Source organism: Anser anser, assembly GCF_964211835.1.
Source record: "Anser anser genome assembly, chromosome: 7".
In the NCBI taxonomy this organism is placed as follows: domain Eukaryota; kingdom Metazoa; phylum Chordata; class Aves; order Anseriformes; family Anatidae; genus Anser; species Anser anser.
This window is the reverse complement of record NC_139727.1, coordinates 9,020,363-9,043,480: the sequence shown is the minus strand read 5'-3', so window position 1 is coordinate 9,043,480 and position 23,118 is coordinate 9,020,363. Positions and strand designations below refer to the sequence as shown.

Here is a 23,118-nt window from a genome sequence, read left to right as displayed (position 1 = left end):
CTTGGTTGCTTCCATTTCCATAAAAGGGACACATCTGCAACCTGTTTCATAATCCTTAAGGGAATTCTCAGACATTGTATTTTTTCAGTGTTTATAGGAGCTTGGTGCTCATGTTGCAATGTTCCCCTTCAAGCATCATGCACATGCTACCTCCAGCAATCTAGTAACAATGTGACTGCTTCTGTGCAAAACACAAGTGCAGGTACAAGAACCTCAAGGCCCCTGTAGTCGTGCCCACGGTTGTGCCAGACACACCCAGCTTCTAACACTTTACTTTCAAAGCTGAGCCCAGAATCTGCTTTAAATTTAAAGCTAATCATCAGATTAAAAAGTTCTCATGGTGTTGTGCCACCCCTCTTTCCTCATTCACTACTCCAAGCCTACTTACATACTTGAAGCATTTGGATTAACAAGTGAAACGTAAGAATTTCCTTGTAATGTAGATTGTGCATTTACATGGCAGGAAAAACATCATCATTCCAGGCTACACACATTGCTGACGCAGATTTTCCTCTAAGTCTTTAAGCTGATTTGAGCAACACTACAAAAAGGCTGAAGACTTCTAATGACACCTAAGTTTAGGTGGCCTTGTTTATATTGCATTTTGGGCAATACAGATTAAAAATAAACTTCAAGAACTGGACACTTACATTGTACCGCACCCACCAAATCCCAATGTAATCATCAATTTAAAGATTTTAAATTATTAACTATGGCAACAACCTTCAAGTCATTATTGATTCATATTTCCTCTCTGGTCCCCTACAAAGACAAACAGAGTATTTCACTTTGGGGTAACTATGAACAGACATGAGATGCACTTTTAACATTCTCTATTTATCATGCCTTAGATAAACCCACGAAGAATTATTTATTTATTTATTTTGCTAAGGGACATGGCATTATCTCCCAGAATGCTATTAACTGCCTCATATCCAAACGTATGCAGCGACAGAGTCACGAACATTGGCTTTTGCTAATTTTACAAAAGTAATGGTAAGGCTGCTTTTTCTCTACCCATCAAAGCTAGAAAGCCAGTTTGTGAGTGAAGAACAACACTATTAGATTTTATTGCTTCATGCCTCTGAAAATATAACCTTGTTTTTCTGCAAACTAGAAACTTGCATACTTTAAGTAACAGAGACGAAGGATATTGAAATAATTTGAGGAACAATTGTAAAAAATGGGCTGATCAGGGGTGCAAGCATTCATACTTTGTTTTGCCTAAATCACATTATCACAGGTGAGACTCTGGAACTGTTTAATGGCAAATGTTTCTTAGAAATATACAATGTTGTTTCAGACTCTAAGTCACTTTTGGGAAGTGGGGAGGGGATTACTCAGACATCAGGGGAAAAAAAGGAAGCTCAAGATAAGCCATTTTTATCTTTCACACTTTCCTATTTAGAGAGCAACGAGCCTTAATACTATGCAGAGAGAAACGCAGAGAGACTCTTATAAAGAGACTCCTGGGAGATATGCTGTGCTGACTCGGTCAGCAGAAGAAACTCTGTTTTCTGTCCATTCCTTTCTCATTGATAGTTGCTGTACTAAGTTCAAGCTTAATTAACAAAAAGGAGCTTTTTTTTTGAACAATTCCTAACTTTCTCCATCAACTTAATTATCAATAAGGATTCCCTGAGATCTCTCTGAATAGTTAGAGACAGCTTACTTCAGAAAAACAATGTGACAGTATCACATGCATTTCTCCCCACCTCCCCCCACATCCTTTCTAGCCTTCCTTTCTTCATTGTCTCTTACCTAGCTCTGAAGCAGCCTTTGTGCATGGCTGCCCACGAAGGCCACAGAAATGCCCTCCGTGCCTTTAGACTTGCTATCTCTGGCTTAGCCAGCTGAATGGCTTGCTTTGTCACTCCCTCTCCTCCCTTCATCTCCCCCACAACCCTATTAGATATTTCATGTGGAATAAATGAATAATCCCTTTCAGGCCCCAGTTTGTGCCTTTAATCTAAGAAAAGAAATCCTATGGAAATCTGATCTCAGCATCAAATGACTTCTGAGGCAGTGAAAAGGTGACAGCTTTTGCAGCTATGAAAGTGGCTGTTCCTAGCAGAGTTTAACCATGAGCCATTAAATTCAAGGTTCTGCTGCCATCCAAGGCAAAAATCCATAGGAGAGAACCAATTTGGGGCTCTGTAACAACTGAAGTAAGGCAGCCACTAACGGGTTCTGCCTATTTGCACTTTACAAGAGGATAAAAAAAATGCTCTGCCATTCTTCGGAGTGAAAGGTGGGGGAGGAGGGAAATTAAGTTCATTTAAGTTTAGTCTATATGAAGATCAAAGTATTTTGCTGGTAGAATTTTCTCAGGCCAAAACAGTCTATTCTCAGAGAATCATTCCTAAAGACTAAAGAAGACTAGGCAACTTTTCTTATATACTCTAACCTCCAAAGATTAGGACCAGGCAAAAGAACGTTTAAATAATCACAAGCAAAAAGATCACCTTTAAAGAACGTAGACATAAAACACTTATCAAAAGATTCTTGCATGAGTAAAATTTGAACTATTTCACAGAATGAGTTTTCTCTTGAAAATATCCACTCAATCTATACACATTTTACTTTCTTATTTAACATATGCAGAAATACAGGGGGAAAAATATGCCACTAACTCAAATGCAACAGCAGTAAAAATGATAAAAGAACTGTAGTGTTGGTTCAAAAGAGAACACAGAGGAGTTTTTACTACTTTGGGGCAGAAATAATATTCAAACAAGCTCAGATGTTAAAATTAATACATATGGCCATTTAAGTGGTATACATACAAAAAATCTTAGACATGTAGCTAGCACTACGAGAAACAACTAAAGCTACTTCTGGCCAGATTCTTGATTTGCACCAACCAAGACTGCATAGTTTCACAGGTAGCTCTTTACCCCAGGTGAAGATGCGGTCTTCCTGTACGGCATTCACAATTTTTGCCATTTTCTAACAAATAATATTCACACTGTAATAACAGAATCTTGACCGCTGTCAAGAAGATGCTTCTCTTGCAGCGTGATTAACTACACAGAATAACAAAATACAGAAAAATATTTTCCAAATGGCATCCTCAAAACACTTCCTTCAAAAAGATGCAGAGGGTAACAGTGTCCGTCAACTCTTCAGGGGAAGGCACCTTCTCATTTCCTATCAAGGAGAGCTAAGGAACTTCTGATAACAAAAGTCCTCTCATCGCTGCAGACTGAGTTCTCAAAAACAAAGGGAGACAATACAGACATACATATATGCACTTACAAAGTATTGTGGAGCATGTACTGTGCAAAATGGTGATTCTTTGGAAAGTATAAATCAGCTCTTTTACCAGCTTTGAACGAATAAGAACTCTCTAGGTCAATAGAGGTTTTCCAAATTTCATGAGTGCAACATAGACTTATTTCAGAAAGTGTGTTTCTCAGAACAGGTAAGAAAAATCTAATGATTGTACGGAATACAAGGAGTAATAGCAGTACAAAACTAGTAATCAGACTCATCATTGCTGGCTAAGATAGCTGGTCTCACTATAGTCTCTTAAACCAGTAGAACAGCAAAATGGGGCATTAAAGCTATCCTGTGGAGAAATGGAAAATGCCACTAGTATTCCATCACGTGTGTGTGTGTATAGTAATATATATATAGTAGCACATATATATATAGTGGAAAGTAAAGCAGTAGTGAAGGAAGAACTTGAATGGAGAAGATATGGATTTTAATTTGACAGGGACTGGCTCTAGAAAGCATTCTCAAGCTAAGTCTTACTAGAGGGTGCATCTCACAATCAGTTCACAAGTAGCTGATGCCCACTTCCATCTCTAGAGAATTGAAGACTGTAAAAACAACGCAAAAATGCAAAAGCTATAGTCTCTATCTCATCAAAACATTGAGACAGACAAGGCAAGGTCTCCCTGAATTCCTGATTCACATGACTACGTTCTATCAGTTTCTCATCTCATCTCTCCCACCTGCTTGGTTTCTCCTCTTCTTTAGATGGCAACTGTATACGAATGGTACAAGTGGGAGTCATACATCAGCTTCTGGACCTTTTGGAGAAACACGTGGAGAGTGGGGATGTCTCTGTACAACATGCTGCACTCAGCGCACTTCGAAACCTTGCTATCCCAGGTACAGAGTTTAAAGACCAATGACTTACCGTGATTCTTTGTAAAGATGGATCATTTAATGGAGATACGTGCAGCTCTGTCCAAGTCATCAATTCCAGTGCCATGTATTCTGAGGGGCAATTGACTTTTTTTCCCCCTGCAGAGACATATTTTTGCATAATCCATCAGGACTTTTCAGCTACGTGAAGGGTCTAAATATAATACGCTGTGATCTCATTGCCACCTGCTGAAATGATTTCCTATTAACAGCATACAGCAGTTTAAGATAAAAATGTAGAACCAGGCTTATAGCTTAAAATACATAGCTTTGGGTGGAGCTCTCATCACGCTTCCTAGATTTTTTTAAATTATTATTTTAATAAATTTGTTCTTCTGTAAAGCCAATATTCATTATAAATTTGGCCTGTACAACACTTTGAACATTTTACTAGTGATCTTCAGTAAATCCATATCAGAAAATTTTGTGCTATTGCTTCCACTCAAAAACATAATTCAGACCAAAAATGTTTTACTGGAGGCTTAACAGAACAGCACCACAGTCCTTACACTGTGGTATAGCACTCTTCAGAGGAGCATGATGACACTTTTCTGAAAAGAAAAACTTGGAGCTGTTTGCTGAATTTTCTATGTAAGCTAGCCAGCAGGCCTATTTTAGTAAACAGTTCTACATATAGTCATTACTTTGAATAAACAAGAGCCCCACACGACAACTTACTACTTTGCTTCCACTGCTTCCTTTTAAATCTTGATACACCTTGTACCAGGTGTTTGAAGTCCTTGCTTCTTCCCTCAGATAGCTCTCTTCAAAACTTCACTTATTCAATTTCAGCTTGTTTTTATATACTCTCAGGTGACTTAGTTTTGCCTATAGTATTGCCACAATCTCTGCACCATAAGAGTCAGCCACATCTGTCTATTCAGTGTTTTAATAAACATATTCCACATGATTAACCTCTCACCACTTCTGTATTTCTCTGTAAAGAGGTTTTCTACCGCTGTTCATATTAGTAGATAGAGGCCGGTGCAATTGCTTTTTGGTGCTAGTAGTGTATGCAGAGATTTCTATGCATGCAAGCTGCCTTACATCACTTACAACTTAACAGAGCTTTTAAAAGATAATGAAAAGCAGCTTGGCTGTATGTGCATATATCTACACATGTATTTACAGTGCTAAGCCTATCCTTTGCAGTTTCTTAACAGAGCAATGAACACAGCTCATCTTGCAAAGATCATAAATCTAAAACTCCAGAAGAACATGGATGTAACCTACAACTTTGCTCCTATATCACATATAGTACTGGTAGAACTTAATGATCTCTGCAGCTGTAATTTAACAGGCTCACTTCTGAACTATAAAATACCAATGGATCACTAAGGAGCCTCTTTTTTGTTATCTGTTCTGCTCAATGTCTATCACAAAACCTCTTCAACCTTTCCAATTGTATGTTTCTTCCACCGAATTTCAACAAGGTGTCAAACTAGGAGAAAAACAAAAAATAAAACCTGCGGACACAACTAATGAAGTCTGTGTAAACATAAAAGATCAATTAAATTAGTGTAAATTAGAAGTATTTAATAACAAAGCAAGCAAAACAGAATAGGCATTATTTAAATTAGCTGTAATTGGGCAATGCATAACTTAGATTTCAAAATACTATTCCTAAACTGCTTTTCCTCACCCCAAAAAAAAAAATAAAAATGAAGCTATAAAACACTCCTTCACAAGAATACATCATTTTCATCAATACACAACCTCCATCACTTTTAACAATTTGCAGCCTGCTACCTGGAAAAAAAATAAATGCCTGAGTGCAAATCCAAGCAAATCACAAAAGAGAAATGAATTAAATAAAGACCAACATTTGCAAATGTGCACAGGGAAAGTCTTGAGTTAATTCAAATAGTGATTCTAAAACTGTAAAAGAAATAAAATTATTATGCTTTAGTGACTATAGTCGATCTACCACTGAAAAACAAGCACATTAAGAACAAGTTATTTAAAAGTGCCTGCTTCTCAATTTGCCCAACAGAAGGTCAGAACAGACATCTTCCTAATTTCACCGTCATCCACCCCTCCAAAAAGGCATGCAGAAGAGTGGAGGAAAATTGCTCTGGAGGAAGCAGCTTTTGGTAGCACAGTTAAGCAGCATTAGGACCCCTTCCAGACAACTCTGATTATTACCAGGGATTACTGCACTAATGACTGTATCAAAGATGCAAGATTTAGGAGAGGAAGGCACAGAAACAAAGGTGTGAACAACAGAGGATCAGTGAGCTCAAATACAAAAACTGTCATTCTCAAAAAATAAGGTTGAGTCATTTCTGCCACCCAGTTCAAGATGAGCAAGCACAGGAAAACCTTGCTCATATGGGTGGGTGAGTAGGTGAATAATCTGTAACAACTAGAAAAGCTAAGGGAAACAACAATGCTGTGTTTATCCTGTTATATACTGTATTCTAGACAGGGATGAGATCAGAAGTACCCAAAATATTCTAACAGCAATGCCTAAAAAACTTTTAGTTCAAAAGATAAACCTAACTGGTTGGGTTGTCCTGATTTTATCCAAGTACTCCAATGAGTTGAACCCATTTGCTAAGAGCGTAATGGAACACAAAATTCAGAACAACAATTATATCCTATCTATACCTTCAGATGCTTATACAGTTAGTGAGCTTCACATTAAAGTCCCTTTTTTTTCCCCCACTGGTTCCGTTTTCTAGTTGTTAACAAGGTTCAAATGCTGGAGGAAGGTGTGGCAGAACGGATTCAGGCGCTTCTAAGGTCAGAGATGCCTCCTGTGCAGTTTAAACTTCTGGGAACACTACGGATGCTAGCAGATGGTCAAGGTAGGGAATCGCTAATGTTTCCTGATGTCAGCTATACATTCCTCTTCTTGCTTTCCCCCACGAGACAACAGATGTAGAGGCCAGGCTAAGTATCCCGCTCACCTAATTCCACTCACTCTGGACAAGTTCCAACTGAGACCACTGCTCAAGGCTACAAGCCCTCCCATCGCGCCCTTAGCCAGCCTCTGAAGTAGATGAGAAGCAAATCAAACATAAGAATCTGCAGTAGTCAGTGAGAAATGGCAAAAGCCTAAAGAAAGATGCTTTCCACTGGATATATATCAGCAAAGCCTGAGTATGATGGAAAGGAGTCAAAACAAGGATTTATAATGCCAAATAGCAAGAAAGAAATGAATAGACGAATTGGGCAATATAAAGGATCAAAGGGAGCTGAGGTTTGGAGAGGCAGAAGAAATGAGTTTCTATCACTAACAGTCTCTATGCATGTTCCCAGGTTTATCCCAGTAAGGCTCAAATGTTGCATTTACTTTAAGCACTGAAATATGGGATTATCTACTTCACACGTCACATCATTTAGTTTTGCAGAGACAGGCATGCAAAGGCAATGAGACTCAACGCTTCTCAAAATGTAATTATATGCAAAGCACACAATTTAGGCACAAAACCTTGGAATTACATTAAGATCTAGTACCATGTCCCAATTCTTTGATTTATTCAGCTTCTTAGCAGAATATAATGATATATGAAAACAAGTTGCTGTGGGTTTTTATGATAAAAGTGCCCTAGTTGTCTCAAATCACTAAAGCAGCTGCTCTAGCATACTGATCACTATAGACCATCCTGATGTGCAGGAATAAGAAGTCAAAAACAGAATCAGAAAAGTTGTAGCCATTTTGCAATGGGAACTGACATCTGGCACAGAACAGTTACAACCACAAATTCAGTACAATATGAAAGAGCAGAAACAAGCATGCTCCTCTGTACTTCACGTTGCATTCATTTACATCACTGCACGCTCCACACTCTGATTTGGCAGCTACTTGCATCAATTTTCAAATGGACATGCAGCAAATTCAGATCTAGCACTCATTGGTTTGCACCAATTCCAGTCCAGTAAAATGCTGTTTCCACTTATATTTCACCATGGTCGGAAACAGACATTGCAAGATACACAGAAACTTAGCCTCTTCTTCCTCTCATGCTTTGAAGGAGGTCATTAAAATGTTATTTGTCTGAAGTGATAACTGGATTTCTGGATTGTGAGAGACCATTTATCTTTTAAAATTGAGACATTAGAATAACATAGATCTATATTAACAAATCCTTTCTTTTTTCCACACTCAAGGCTATTTTTTGGCCCTGATATGAAGTCAAAATTTGGCACAAAATGGTACAACTCCTGAATCTGAAACAACACAGGTGTCAAAGTGCTGAGTAGAAAAAGATTTAGAAGATTATTCAATGTTTACCCATTTATGCCTACGAGCACACATTTCTCCCACCTTTAATTGCTTTCTATTGTTTACCCATGAGCTAACATTGTCCTTAATTAACTCAGCCTGAAATGCTTGTGAATACACATCTACTAACAAGTCCACACTAAATTAGCTACTTATATTAGTTAATTGCATTATCTAGTGTAAATTCATTACTCTGACAATCACTGGGCATGCCGACACCTATAAAGTAGAATAGAAAAGGAAAGTTTCTTTCTAACTATAGAAAACTGCACTTAGCTCTGTCAGCTTCATTACACTAAAGCGTTAGCAATGTTTTTTCACTTCTTTGCTTCAGAACAGCAACAGAATTTGTGCACCTCACTACACGGCCAAAGGACCTTCAGCTCAAATTAAAGTTCAGTCATATGCACAACTGAAGTTTGGCATTTTATAAGCTAAGAGTTCCTTCTGTTCCAGTTAACGAAGGCTAACTGGTCTTTGTCTCAAAGAGCTGGCAGACATCAGGAAGTCCCTGGCGAACTGGGTCAAGATCCCTTTTTGAGCAAACCCCTTGAACTGGTTCCATTTGCCACCCTCTTACCTCCGTCAGCTTTCTAGACTAAACTGGATTACCATGATCTTCTCAGACTAACATGTGACATCTGACCTAGAAACAAAGCCTTTCTGTCAGAGGAGGTTATTGTGCAACATGCAACTTACCTCAAAACAAACACGTTCAATTAGGCTAGAAGCTCCCACATCATTACAGCATTTTGACCTGTGGATTGTTCTGTTGGGTACTCGACAGAAACCAAGGAAGTGTCTATCCTTCTTCATCTGTCTCCCGAAAACAGAAAAAGTATAGTTTGACTTTCAATTTCTGCAAAATACCCAGAGGAGTCACGTGGTTTGTTGACATTGACCTCCTGCACACTCTTGCTTAACCCTTTCCAGAATATCCCAAAACAAATACAATACACACAGAAAGGGACAGGTTAAAAAAAAAAAAAAAAACACAGAAAGGGACAGGTAAAGAAACCAGAGCACGGTGATAGTATTATTGGCCAAACCTATTTCTTTTGTTCTAGATGCATTAACTTTAATTCTTCCTCAAGCCTTGTTTGCCTCGGGAAAGCTCCAAGAAACAAGTTTCTCAGCTTCTGAAAACCCTGGAGACTTCTCCCAACACTTTCACCTTTCTGAATCTGCTTCAAAATGAACAGGATTTTCTGAGTTCACCCCCTGCTTATCTGATTTTAAAAGTATATTTCACAGTTCTCAGCACCTTCAAATCTACATTTTCCTTTGCTTTGGAAATCATTTTCTGCCACCTAGTCACTTTTGAGCCATAACACTTTAAAAGTGCATTATTAAACTACAGCAAGACTTGCACAGAATCCTGCGTTAGACCAGAGCAGTACCAAGACTGCATCTTCTGCGCAAGTAGTTTCTTTTGCTATTGAAGAGTTTGGGGATTAGTTTCCTGTAGTGGCACAAATCTTAAGTTACAGCATCACTTTGGAGTTTCACTTACAAAAAGTTATTTAGTGAGGGGTTTTGTTTGTTTTCTCTGAGTCAACCATATAGATTAATACTTTGGGCAAGTCCTGAGATACTGTTCCTGAAGCACAGTGCAAAGTAAATTAACGCATTCCTTCGAACTTGAGGGAAATTTTAATGGTGTTTAATATATAGTTCAACACGTTGTTGACTTGAGAATGTAATTACAGACATGCTGCAATTCTGTACCAAGGACTGGTTTCCCACATGCTACCAACAGTAATTATGGCCATTACTGAGAGCACCAAAATGGCAAGAACAGGCTCCAAAAAGTCCATGATTACATTCATACAGGGCTGAAAGAGCAAGTACAAGAAAAAAAGGGAAAGAGACAGCCCTCATGTGAAGATTCCAGTATAGCAACGTAACATATGCTTTCAAAGATCTGAAACTCCTCATTTTAATCCCTGCTTCAGGGGCCTATGAAAACACTAGCTTTATAGGAACAGCTTAATTTGTTCTTTACCTCCAAGCAGTGCCCTGAAACAACTGGCATTTCCCAGGCAAAGATATCCAAGGTCACACAAGTCCAATGCTTTAGTTACAGCTCAGACCACAGGATGGAGCTCAGTATCCTTTGTTGCCTTTACATTCACACTTCAGTGACAAAGACTAAGATTTTAAATGTCTCCCGATGATGCTTTTCTTTTCAGCTGATGCGGCTGAAATCTTGGGCCAAGATCCCATGCTGCTCAACAGACTTGTGCAGTGGTGTGATGTTAAGGACCATGCCGGCGTTCGTGGAGAAGCTAATCGGCTGCTAGCATCAATCTTGCGTCACAACAGATCCCAAGTACGAGTAATTGGTCTGATGTTTCAACCTTACTGGTCTCCTATATTTTTAAAGCTTGCCCATATAGCTAGGGGTTAAATGTTAAACTGTATGTACAGCTATATAACTAAAAACAGGAAAGTTTTGGTAAAATGCCTCTAGTCTGCCTCAGTACTGATTGAAGAGAGGGGAGTAGGAAAGCAGTGCTAACTAGATATCACACTGAAACAAGCAACCTACTGTCACTTGTTGACTTTTACCCCGCTTAAGGCTTGACAAATGCTAGGCAGGTAAAGCTTTTCTATTTCCATAAACAAATTAGTTTCAATCATAAAATTAAAATGATAAAAGATAACCCAGACCTATCCTGCATGCCAATCTCTCAGGAGTTCCAAAGAGCTCACTTATCTACCTACTGATGGATGAATCCAGTGTGATCTGGATCTGCCGGCATATTATATTAGAACAGGCTTCTGTTTTTTGCAAATCATGCCATTGTACACAGAAATCCCAAATGTGCTTTACTCTGAAGTTTCGATGGAGTAGATACTATCTGCAAAGGCTTTGACAGAGTAAAACCAAACCTTTGCTGGTTTGAAGACTTAAATGAAAAATCAAAGTTCAAACTAAAATTCTTAAGAGACCACATATACACCTGCACAAACACCTTATACACATAATTGTAAGTACCAATATTCCAAGTAAATTAGACCAGCCTTAAGCAGACACATATGACTAGTGCCAAAAAGAGTTCTCTAGTCCCAGGATACATTCATTGCAAATACCATCAGCTTGTATTGCAGCATGCAAATCATTTCCATCTATTCGGAGACTGAAGAGAGAGTGCAATCTCATTTCCCTTTTCATTCTACTTCATTCATAGCTCAGATTTCAATCTGTGATATTTTACCTTTGCTTTAACAGGAAGTGGTCAAAGCAGTGCAGGAGGCACAAGGAGTAAAACTTCTGGTTTCCATGACTACAAGTGAACATGCTGCCCTGCAGAATGAAGCTCTGAATGCCTTGGCGATAGCGTCTGCTATTGATCTAGGTATTTTTCACCTAAAAGCGTTTATTAATATGAAGATCTTGCACAGTTAAGAAACACTCATGCTGTTAATTTCATGTACAAGAAAAAGCATTATGGTCTAGATTTAGCTCTTAATCACCAAATAAAGGAAGTGACCCATCCAGAAAACAAGACCCCCAGAATTCAGGAATTGCCTGAATGTTTTTTGGCCAAGTAAAATAATCAGGTTGTGTGGACAGGCACAGTCTGCTGAGTGCTGTACGACCCTAGAAACCTACAGAAACACAAAATGGAAATAACGATGAGGGCTAGAGAAAATGACGAGAAAAGGTTTAAATGCAGACAGAATTAGACAGGGGCAAGCTATGGACTTGAATGGTCAGTGACGACTGTAAATAGAGGAAATAACATTCAGAAGACAGCCATTTGAATGAAGTAAAAAAAAAAAAGCATAGAAAAAAGGACCTTATGGAACATGCAAATGAAACAGATAAGAATAAATGCTATAACTACTTCTAGTGAGCTAGGTTTTCAGAGATAGAGTACAACTTCTTTTCAGGTTTGTCCTGTATGGATTTTTAAATATGATCAGTCAATCTCAATTTATTACAATAAAAACAGCCACCACAAATTTACACACATCAAAAGAAACTGCAAGTCAACTTTAAGTTTGGATTTTTTTTATATCAACAAGAAAGCAAGACAGGGAAGAGCCCATTTTCATGCTTAGCCCACAATTAAGCCTTTCAGACTCATGTGTGCAACTCATTTAAATGACCTAGCTCTGATCATTAAGACTTTAATCTATTATGGGTTTATTTTGTAGTGTGTATGTTATAGAGGGTTCCATCTTACAGAATGAGGCTACTGAAAAAAACACTCTATAGGAAATCATACAGAAAACCCCCAGTATACACAAGATGCTCAAGTCATCCTTGTATAAGTAACTCATTTTAAATGAAGCCAGTCAGGAATTTTATTTAAAAGAGAAAAGCATGTTCACTCTTTGTAACCTTCTTTCCACCCTCTTTTTACACAAAAGCTCAGGTATTTGTTTACTTTTTTTTCAGATACCCTTGAAGCATCCTTTAAGGAATCACAGCTAGTACAAAGCTTACACAGACTTCTACAAGATGATAATACAACTCCTGAGGTTAAATATAATTCAATGGGTCTTTTGTGCAGTCTTCTTAATTCAGGTAACTTCATTTTAAGTAGTCTGTGATGAAAGGATGGATGTTTGTGATGAAAACATGCATTTTATGTCACTGAAACGTACCACTTGTGATGCTGCAGCCAGTGAACAGTAAAGATTAAAGAGGTTCATTCTTTACTTATCAGTAAAAATCCCACTCATGTGTTTTCTTCAGGAAAAGTAGCTTAAACCATTAGCTAAGTAAATTAAAAAAAATCTTTATTTCCAGTGACAGTCAGTGGCATAATCAAGTCCTGAAAAGCAAAATCAGAGCCTTAAAATATAAGCATCTTTGTCCAAACTCACCACATACAATTGTCTGGCAGTCCCAGGCTTTGCCTATACCATAGCATTTTTGTGCTCAAAGAAATAACCTGTCTGCATCATCTTACACAGGCAAGCACACATTTGTTCTGCCTATGCTTTGGGCAAACCAGAGCTGAGATAAAACAGCATCTTTAACAGTGCTGGATTAAATGCATAGCAACTTTTAGTAAAATGTCTGAAGGATCTGATTTCAGTTTCTCTCTCTCTGTGGCTAGGGAGGATTTAAAATTCTTCCTGCAAGATCAGACTGCTCCTGTAAGCACAGTGTGGCCTCACACAACAACTCACCATGTCTTTATACATAAACCATGGTTACCAAAAGCAATGACTGTGCTTAGGCAAAGACAAGAGAGCTGCTTTTCAAATCCTGGAGCTGCCCTTTATTGGCAGGCAAGCTGGATTTTGCTGTGCACTCCACTTTTTCCCCTTGTAGTCACAGGTATCTCACAGGGCTAAGCACTTACGTCCTTCAGTGCAACTGTGCAGTATTCACACAACAAATCTATCTGTAAGACTTTTGCCAGAGGTGTACTTCATGAAAGGCTAACAAGGCATACAGGCAAAAAAGCTGGAGCACACACAGCCTATATTATATTTTCAAAGTACTTTTCTTTTGTTCAATCAGTTCTTGGAAGACAAATGGAGAAGAAAAAAGTCTTAACCTGTTCAACATTTTCAAAGGGTTAAAGAATACCTATCGAGAAAAACACATTTAAGTAATATTAGGGAAAAATTCGTACAGTGAGGGTGGCGAAATGCTGGAACAGGCTGCCCACAGAGATGGTTGATGCCCCAAGTCTGTCAGTGTTCAAGAGGTGTTTGGATAAGGCCCTAAATAATATGCTTTAACTTTCAGTTAGCCCTCAAGAGTTTAGGCAGTTGGACTAGATGATCTTCGAAAATCCCTTCCAACTGAACTAGTCTACTGTAAAGCAGGTCATTTTACACAGCAAATGCTCCAAATCTGTATGTTGCAACAACTGTCAGGAGCTGTTATGCCATGGCATGTCACTAAAAGTCAGCATTTAATCTCCCATTCAGGTGATCTGAGACAAGAAATAGAAGAGGACAAGATTAAAGAAACCCTCGAACAACTCTGCAGTCACAGCAATGCAAATGTGGTCAAGGAAGCTGCTGCAACGTTACAGGTTTTGAAGGGAGAGCCACCCCACTAGCCCCCTTCCCAACCCAGAGCAACCTGTGCTGCTGCTGAGGCAAATGCAATAAAATGCCAGCTCGGCCAACGCTACCTTGCTTTTGTCATGCTGCTGCACAACCAATGCTATTAAAGCCCAGGTACAGCTCCTGCTTTTAAAACTATGCATACAAAAATCTGGCCTACAGATACCTGTACCACTGCTGCTCTTTACTGAGCTACTAACACACTGCAGTAGGAATAAATCCTGTCAAACAAGTGGTCTTAGAAAACATTATCTGAGAGGCAACAGGTAATTACCATCTATAATACATATAAGCTGCTTGGTTTTGACAAATCAGGGAATCAATTGCAACTTTAATTTCTCGAAATCAATAGGACTTTAAAATCGCTGTAAAAACCTAAAGCTTGTATCATGCAACCCAAAACAACAGAGCTTTCAATTAAATGTGAGCTGTTGATTAAATAATACAAAGGGCTAATTGGACCAGTTCAACTCCTGCACACTGTGAATCAATCTGTGTACCCAGCTGTTAACTGGAAATTTCAGAACTCCCCATAAAACTGTACCTTTAAACCACCTTCCCCTCCCCTTCCACATTTTAATTTCTGCTTTTATAGCTCATCATGGAGTTTATGCCTGCTAATATCACAATCTATATTGCTAAGCATCTGAGGTCTCATCCTACATGCAGAGTTGCGGCTATTGAAACTGGGTATGATTTGCTGTAGAACCAACTTTTCCAGTAAACTGCAGTTAATGTCCAGACAGTACTTGGACAAGATACAAATTAAAGCTAGTTAGAAGTGACAGGTGGGCACGTGTGAAGATTTGAAGGTGGCCAGCGTTTCATTATGCCATCTCCAGTAAGAGAACCTAGGCTTAACTACAAATAATTAAAAATTATAGTAAAACAAATGTCTCTGAACATTTCTGTAAGAATTGTTCATGTTTAAAAAGTCACCTGATTAAAAATATAGTAAGACCAGGATCTACTCCACAGCTTGTCCTTACAGGAACTTTCTGAAGTAGCTGCAAGTACGTTGAAGAGTCACCTTGCCAAGATCCAGGTGACTGAATTCACAACATGGTAGTGGTGGAAACTGAAAAGCTAGGGAACAACGACTTTTTTAATCCAGCAGTAACACACTGTCTGTGGAAAAACGTTACAACATTTGTTCCTGTAAAAGCTTTCACACTTGGAAAACTCATTACCACTATTTAGTCCACTATATTTGTAACTGATCCATGCCACCAGATACCACTTCCAGGAGTACCGAGAAAGGGAACTTCACAAAGCCATCCCAGACAAGTCACGCGGTAACAAGCAAGTTTTTGATTACATAGTGAGAAAAGAAAAACTAGATCTGAACTGTGTCCAGTTTCATCTAGCTTTAAGTATACAGCAATATGGGCATCCTACATCTCTCCAGTGTCAAAATAAAACAGCTTCATCCAATCTCAATTTGAGAATAAGATATGTGCTCGTGCCTAAACCAGGTATTAGGATGAAATATAACAGGGTATATACACACACACACCCTCCAAACAGCTGCATCTGAGTTGTCCTATTTATCAAAAATGATCCAGCCTTAACATTCTACAGTATCTATTCTATATATTATTTTAGAATAATATAGCCATTATCTACTGCCTAAATATTTTTCTGACCTTACTAAAATTCAAAGCAGTTTTTTTTTTAATGCAGTAAAGAAGAAATGTTAAAATTGTCAAAGAAGCAGATACAAACTGATTTATGTAAGCCTCATGTTCAAACCTGTTACTTTCCCCTTCTGTACTCAGTAATTTCAGAATCATTGCTCAGACATGATAAACCAGATTGTAAATCACAGGAGTGGTAATTGGGCAACAGCAGTCACAATGCAAACAGTTTCAACTTTTTGGATATCCATAGACAGCATCAATATTTCTCTTCATAGTAGCTTTCACATTACACTTTTTTTGTGGCTTTCCATTAACAATTATGAGAAAAGCACCTTTCTCTTATCTATTATTCATCAGCCAAGACTGAAAAATCAAGAATCAGGTAGGTTCAGCAAGAAAACACACAAGTATTAGCAGACCTTTACCATTTCCGTAGTTATCCACAAACTGCAGTCTCAGTAGCCAGTCTAAACCTCAGAGAGGGAAACACTAGTAACTGGAAACAAGTCTTAGAACACAAACTCCACCAGTAAAAAACATTCATTTTATTTAATCAAATAAGGCTTGAGAAGAAACATATACTGAAAGTCACTCAGAAAAGCCATATCAGAAGAAGAGCCAGAACCTCCGCTTCCACTGGCTAAACAACATTCAAGCTGAATGATAACCCACAGGCAGTAAGGGAAGGAAGAGGAAAGGATGGAATGGGGAGACAAAAAAAACAAGGCAATGCTAACTATAAACCATTTGCTGCATCAACCTCAACTTACTTGAGGTATAAATCTATCCACATGGCACTGTACAAAAGTCACCAGAACTAAAGACCCCCAAGAAGAAATATTCAGACTTCCAGGAGGCAACTGAAGCTCCTTTGGTCACTCTTTTCAGAGCTCATATTCATCCTCCTCCTCACATACAGGCTAGCTGTGTCCAAACGCAGATGTAACAGAAACAAAATAGCATATGCACAGTCAAAACATACTGAGAAATAAATACATTGCTTCACAGAAATAAATTGTGCTCGTTTCTGAGAAATAAATGATCACACTGATTGAAAGGTTTCCTTCTCAGTCCAGTTAATCAAGCCTGATCTTGTATTTAATATCTTCATTAGAAAACTTGTTTCCATTGTAGTGTTTGTGGAGATGTTCCAACTGCAACCAATGAAATCTCAACATCAATTTATCAAACCTCTCCTTGTGAAATTGTTGAATTGCTTCTTCAGGGCTTTAGAGCAGGCTCACACCCAACTACTTATTCTGACAAGACTTGTTTAAACCATAAGCTAAAGCTTTAGGCATGAAGTCACTGCAGGTCCACAGAGAAGGTGCTAAATATAACTTTAAGTAGAAAGCGGTAAGAAAGTATTCCCATTCCAAGTCTGAAATTACACTACCACTTGTACCACCTTTGAGGGTGTACTTCAAAGTGCCTAGGTGTAAACCAGCCTAGAGCCCCAGGGTTTTAAAAATGATACTGAAAAAACACAGAGAAGTTTATCCACAGTGAAAAGAGGAGTAAGTTCATGAATGTAAAGATCCTCAAATAGGTTGAACTTGCTCTCTTGAATTCTGTTCCAAATCACTGGAGTATTGATACAAAGCTGGTGTTAACATGGCCAAGGCCGATAAGAACAAGCTGTGGAAAGACAACACTTTAATTAAATTCTGTTTTGCATACAAACAATACTTCAAAAAAGAAACCAAGTATTCATTTGTCTTCAGGCAACTTGGCAAGACCGGCAGACAGGGGAAGTCTGATCAGTGACACCGGCCCTTGGTGGCAGCTAATTTCAGTGCATGAACTCCACTGATGTCATTGAAGCCATGATGATTTTCACCAAGTGTTGAAATGACTTCCCAGCACTAGGAGCTTTGTGTCACCAAAATGGCAAAGCAAAACATACTGCCTAGATGAAAATTTCAATTGAATGTTTCACAAACAAAGTTACATAGAAGATGCATCTTTCTTCCATTTTACATACATCAGATTATTATACATAACAAAGTAAGCTAGTTGATGAGGTGTTGTAAAAGTTTCAAGCACCAGAGTTGAAAGCAAAGGTTACTGGACACTGCTTTGTTGCTTGCAAAGTAGCAGTAACAGCAGCAAATTTTTGGCTGCTCCTAGTGGACTGGATTCAACAAACAGGTAGTACAGACATCAGATTCAATGCTCTACAGAAGAAATGTCTCTTGCTCTCTCCTTCAGCGATCTACTGCTATTTTTCCCTTGTTGCATATCAACCAAAGATAAAAAAAAAAATCACAGTGCACTTCTATAGATTTTACTTTCAGGTTTTTTAGAAGAATAATAGCAGACTGTTCTCTGCTCTTCTAAGGAAGTCAGCCATCCTTAGACAAGCTTCCTTTTCCTGTTGTGTCTCAATCACTGGCCAGAAAAAGAACTATGAAAGCTGCACTGAAATATACATGAAAAGTACAGCACTGTCTGTGAAGTGTTTCACAGACTAAGAGCTAGAAGAACATCTGGGCAATCAATACAGACACAAAGATTCTTACTGTAGATCAGTTTTTGCCAGTGAAATGTTCGTTAATACATGCATAATACATTAAAAAAAGGACATGAGAGAGATTTAGAAGTTTGACTTTCCATGAAGGCCATGTACTTTGGAAATACAAGTATTAAATCCTTCACACAGACTACGTGTAGTAAAATATCATTAAAAAAATATATACTTCTCTAAAAATTTACACTCAGGCACTGTAAAAAAAAGTTTGCTCTCCCTGAAAAAACAGGTGTCACTGGAAGCAGTAAACAATGTTTACTTGAAAACATGTTTCACATGGCCCAGAGTAAAACAGACAACTACAACTACTTCCAAGTTTTCAGTCACATACAAGTCTTTTACAGATAAAAAATATACTATGTCAAGCATAGCAATACTTTTGCAGCCACTGCAGTCCTAATCCAAAGACTTTCAGAGAAGATTGGACTTTTTACTGAATTTCAGATCGACCCACAGGAAGGAAGGGCAGGAAGAAGAGTTCGGTTTTCTTCTAGTAAAAAAAAAAAAATCATTTCAGCAGGAGTAGTTCAGTTTGATACAGTAAATTACTGTGAAGAAATGGTTCCAGTCAGCATATTGTGACTGACATTTTAACCCTGTATGAGAACACAAACAGAACTGACAATTTCATAGCTTTATAGAAGACTTACAAAAAAATCAAAAATTGATATTCCACTAAAATGCATATTTTCTTATTAAAAAACAGATTTCAGTAATGATTAATGCTGAATTTGAATGTTTCTCATCAGTCTTGATAATAGCAATTAGGACTTGAGAGGATCAGCAGAGCAGATGTGAAAGAAACTAGAGGAAGGGTAAAAAACCATCCAAAGTTAGCACAGAATGCTTGCTACCGACTGCATTTCAAGATCTTTGCAGGCAGTACTTTTCAAAGATATTACTAATCAATAAAAGCTAGCCATTTTGAAAGAGTTTTTTTCTTTTTATATAAATAAAGACTATTTACAATTTTTCAGTCAGGAAGCAGCATTAGGGATTCACGCTCCCTTGCCTGAAACAGAGATTTCTAACTTATAATGCTGTAGAGAGTTGGATTTTGCCTCTCTTGAGAAAACACTTGCATTTTCATAACTGCTTGGGTTACTCAAACTCTGATGGTGAACACAAGTTTCTACTCCTAAGACATCTACGTCACTCCCAGTCAAACAGAAATACCCCCTATTTCTGCACAACCGAGAATTAAAAAGCTAGAAAATCAGTGACTTTTTCTTCAGTTTCCAATGCCACGATGATTATGGTTGCTGGTATCTTGCCAAGCTGACCAGATGAATCTACTGTAGAGATTAAAAATATTTTCAAGGTTCTTAAAAGAGATCAGCAGGCCTTCTGAAGAGATTACAGCATTAAGACTGATGACAGTTGGGAGTCAAAACAGAAAAATCTTCATGATAATTCTTCATGGAAGGAGTTCACAGCAGTTTAATTTCTCCTTGCTACGAGTCTAAAAACAGTTCAGCCAATGACTTGGGAAAGTCCCTTTTTTCCTCACCACATATCAATTCTGGTGCACTGAGTTGTCTCATTAGAAAAAAAAGGTAGACCGGTGTGTTTGGAGATTCTTTTTTGTATCAGCTTCTAACAAAAACCATGAGCAGGGTAAGATCCACATAAGGCCTTTAATACCAGGAGCATTTCACGGTCTGCGCATTTTTTTCCACCTTGGTGTCTGATTGAAAATAGTAAAACATACTTTTTGCAACACATTTGCTTTAGTATTCAGAAGGCATTACCTGCCTTTACAGCTTCAATATCAGAAATCAATGTCCTGGCTAGGAAAATCCCAAAAATCTAAAAAGAAAAAAAAAAAACAGCTGTGAGATGAAATACTTGCAATGTAGAGTCTGCAAGAAGTCTCTAAAGGTTAGTGCAGAACAGGAACCTGCGTATTTGTTTCTATTTCTCTGCACTGAAGTCAATGCAACTCGTAAGAATAAAGATATACATTGATAAAGCACTTGCAAGCTCAGATACCATTTCATAGCCAGGATCATGTGTTGGAGCATAGCTATTACTACACAGTAGTACAAACAGCCGAATCTAGCACAAAGTACAACTGATGAGTAAAAGACGTTTTCATGTGACACTTCAGGAACATGCAAAATAGTATTAGACTTCTAGATGTCCTAAAGTTGGAAGAAATCCATTTTGCCAAGTTTACTTATAGCACTCACACTTACATACTGCTAAAATTACAAGTCTGAAGCATTTTAATTCATTCCATAACTTTGGTTAAGCCAAATTACTATTCATATTTAAAATACTTAAGAATTCCACTTTCACAATTGTATACTCCATGTCAGAAACAACAGTTAGAGAAGTCCCAGATCCTTCTGAGATATTTAACAACTTTGAAATTATAACATTCACTCAAGTTCTCCGGGAAATTTTCCTTCACAAACTGAAAATAAATTCAGAACTCGGTATACTTCTTAAAACATTCTTAGGAAAACAACAAAATACTGTGAAGTTCTGGAAAAGCCAGAAGATTCATTTTAGAAGGAGACAATGTGTCTCACTCCCAGTCATACCACAAAAAAGATTAATGCACAAGATAAACTAAATTTAAAAATAATACTGAAATACGCAAAGGGTGTCAGAGAGACTCAGGACACAAATAGGAACAACAATATCAAATGACTCTCAACACTGTCAAAAGTTTAGATTTTCTATCTTGAACCTCCTCTCCTCCTAACTGAAGGTGTTATTCTTAGGACAGCATCTCTCTATGAAAGCACTGGAAGCACTACTAATAGATACTGATAAACTATCAAAAAAGCAACAGAGGGCAGTATTGCCATGGCTGGAAAAAGGTATTTTGCCAGCACTATGTTCAACATATTTTCAGTTAAACTGAAAAGATTTTGTAGCGGATTTACAACTCTTATTTCCCACTTAAGTAAAGCAGTACCACACAAAAGCAACTTAGGCAAGTATACACAACTGCCACAATGAAAGCAGGATCCACCTTGAAAGAATTTTCATTCGATATGTTTTACTGAGGATTTCAATTCATTTTCTTTGACATACCAAGAATAGAAGAGGTACTGCAAGAAGTTTCAGCAACTCCATCTACTACTGCTACTATCGCATCTGCAACCTGTTCACCAGCTTTCCTTCTCTTCTACTCTTGAGATTTTTGTGCTGTATGCTACAGTATTCTGAATAGCATTCTTAGCATGAAAGACGGAATTGGATTTCAGTCTTTTGTATTTGCACTAGAAGGCAGAAGTTATGATCTACTGAAATACATTACCATAAGATCTCCTGTCCCTCATGATATGTTGAAATGTGAGAGATGCATATAATTTTACATATAAAAATAATAGCATGTTGCCATGTTAATATATAATAAAATATATCATTATAATGTTTCAGAACCAACCTAAATGATTCTGTGATAACACAAAAATATGATATATTTACAATACAGTACAGTGGCCTTCATTTCTTTGAGAAGTAATTTTGCCTGAAGGAAATCAATTGATCTCATAATTTTACATTAAGACCCCACCTCTATAAAATCCCCGCCCCCCCCCTTTCGCCCCCCCCCCCCCTTTTTTTTTTCAATACTGTTATCATACCTAAAAACATCCACCATGTCAAAATATTTACTGTCTCCCACCATAATTACTTTTACCCTCAGTGGATAACTTGAAACTTAAGGAAAACAAAAAACAAAAAAACTAACCTGCAGCAGTGAGATAGCTATGAAGACACCTGCAACAATGTAGATATTTCGGGGCAACCAAGCTTCCAGAGCAAGAATACAGCCTTTTATGAAAATCTGATCATCCCATTGACTCTTGCTCTGCAAGAGAAGAAGAACTCAAGAACATCACTTTTCTGCTCAAGTTTATTATAACAACTCTCGGTCACATGAAGGGATATAGTAAAATTATGATTGGTCATTTACACAGTAATATTTTTAACCAGATTCCAGAAATACATGAAATACAGAAATACATATGCCCAAATTAACTCAAGGAATGTCAGGACATTCATATTAGTAACTTCCTGAAAATCCTACTATTAGAATACTTTAGAATTCGTAGAGAACGCAATTCAGAATTAGGATATTAGAACTAATACCTGAGACATTTGAAATGCAGGTCTTACCCCTTTTTGAAGCAGACTTTTTCTTTTTTTCCACCTTCCCACAGTACAAAGCAAAATCTCTACCATACTCTACTTGTAGCAGGATGTAGCACGGCTGATAAGCTCCCAGAATTTTGAACTGACTTATATATTAGCAATTCCACTGTTTTCATTATTTTGTCCATGCAGACACGGAACAGCAAAACAGCAAGATTCCAGCACCTTACCTTCTTTCTGACATCATAGCCACACTGTGTATTCACAACTTTTTGCTGCAAAACAAAGATTAAAAATATATCAGTTGAATTATACTTTCCTCTGTTCACATGAAGTCTTCCTGTCTTTTAAATTCACAAAAGAATCAGAACTGTCAAAACCAGCCATTTTAAAAAGCATTT

General features: G+C 37.8%; 3 protein-coding genes across 10 annotated transcripts in view; 1 reads left to right on the top strand and 2 right to left on the bottom strand.

Moving 5' to 3' along the window:
- SH2D4B (SH2 domain containing 4B) overlaps nt 1-10,724 on the bottom strand; it is a 119,803-nt gene extending 109,079 nt beyond the window's left edge. For 3 of the 4 annotated variants that reach the window (XM_083843860.1, XM_083843861.1, XM_083843858.1), the window contains exons 1-2: nt 9,089-10,724; nt 4,151-4,257 (exon numbers count right to left, since the gene is read on the bottom strand). The gene's annotated coding sequence lies outside the window, so the exon portion shown is untranslated. Of the gene's footprint in view, nt 1-3,962; nt 4,041-4,150; nt 4,258-5,464; nt 5,600-7,070 lie in introns of all 4 variants that reach the window. The other variant, XM_083843859.1, reaches the window with a different exon arrangement.
- LOC310902375 (rap1 GTPase-GDP dissociation stimulator 1-like) overlaps nt 1-14,496 on the top strand; it is a 48,501-nt gene extending 34,005 nt beyond the window's left edge. Inside the window, exons 8-13 of the mRNA XM_083843848.1 lie at nt 3,988-4,122; nt 6,843-6,968; nt 10,582-10,721; nt 11,625-11,751; nt 12,801-12,929; nt 14,294-14,496. Coding sequence (XP_083699974.1) covers nt 3,988-4,122; nt 6,843-6,968; nt 10,582-10,721; nt 11,625-11,751; nt 12,801-12,929; nt 14,294-14,427 — 791 coding nt within the window. The 3' untranslated portion in view covers nt 14,428-14,496. The remainder of the gene's footprint in view (nt 1-3,987; nt 4,123-6,842; nt 6,969-10,581; nt 10,722-11,624; nt 11,752-12,800; nt 12,930-14,293) is intronic.
- A 2,108-nt stretch (nt 14,497-16,604) lies between these two features.
- TSPAN14 (tetraspanin 14) overlaps nt 16,605-23,118 on the bottom strand; it is a 40,282-nt gene continuing 33,768 nt past the window's right edge. For 4 of the 5 annotated variants that reach the window (XM_083843871.1, XM_083843868.1, XM_083843869.1 and 1 more), the window contains 4 exons: nt 22,948-22,992; nt 22,314-22,433; nt 20,356-20,413; nt 16,605-17,712 (listed from right to left, as the gene is read on the bottom strand). In XM_083843871.1, the coding sequence (XP_083699997.1) occupies nt 17,684-17,712; nt 20,356-20,413; nt 22,314-22,433; nt 22,948-22,992 (252 nt within the window). In that variant the 3' untranslated portion in view covers nt 16,605-17,683. Of the gene's footprint in view, nt 20,414-22,313; nt 22,434-22,947; nt 22,993-23,118 lie in introns of all 5 variants that reach the window. The other variant, XM_083843872.1, reaches the window with a different exon arrangement.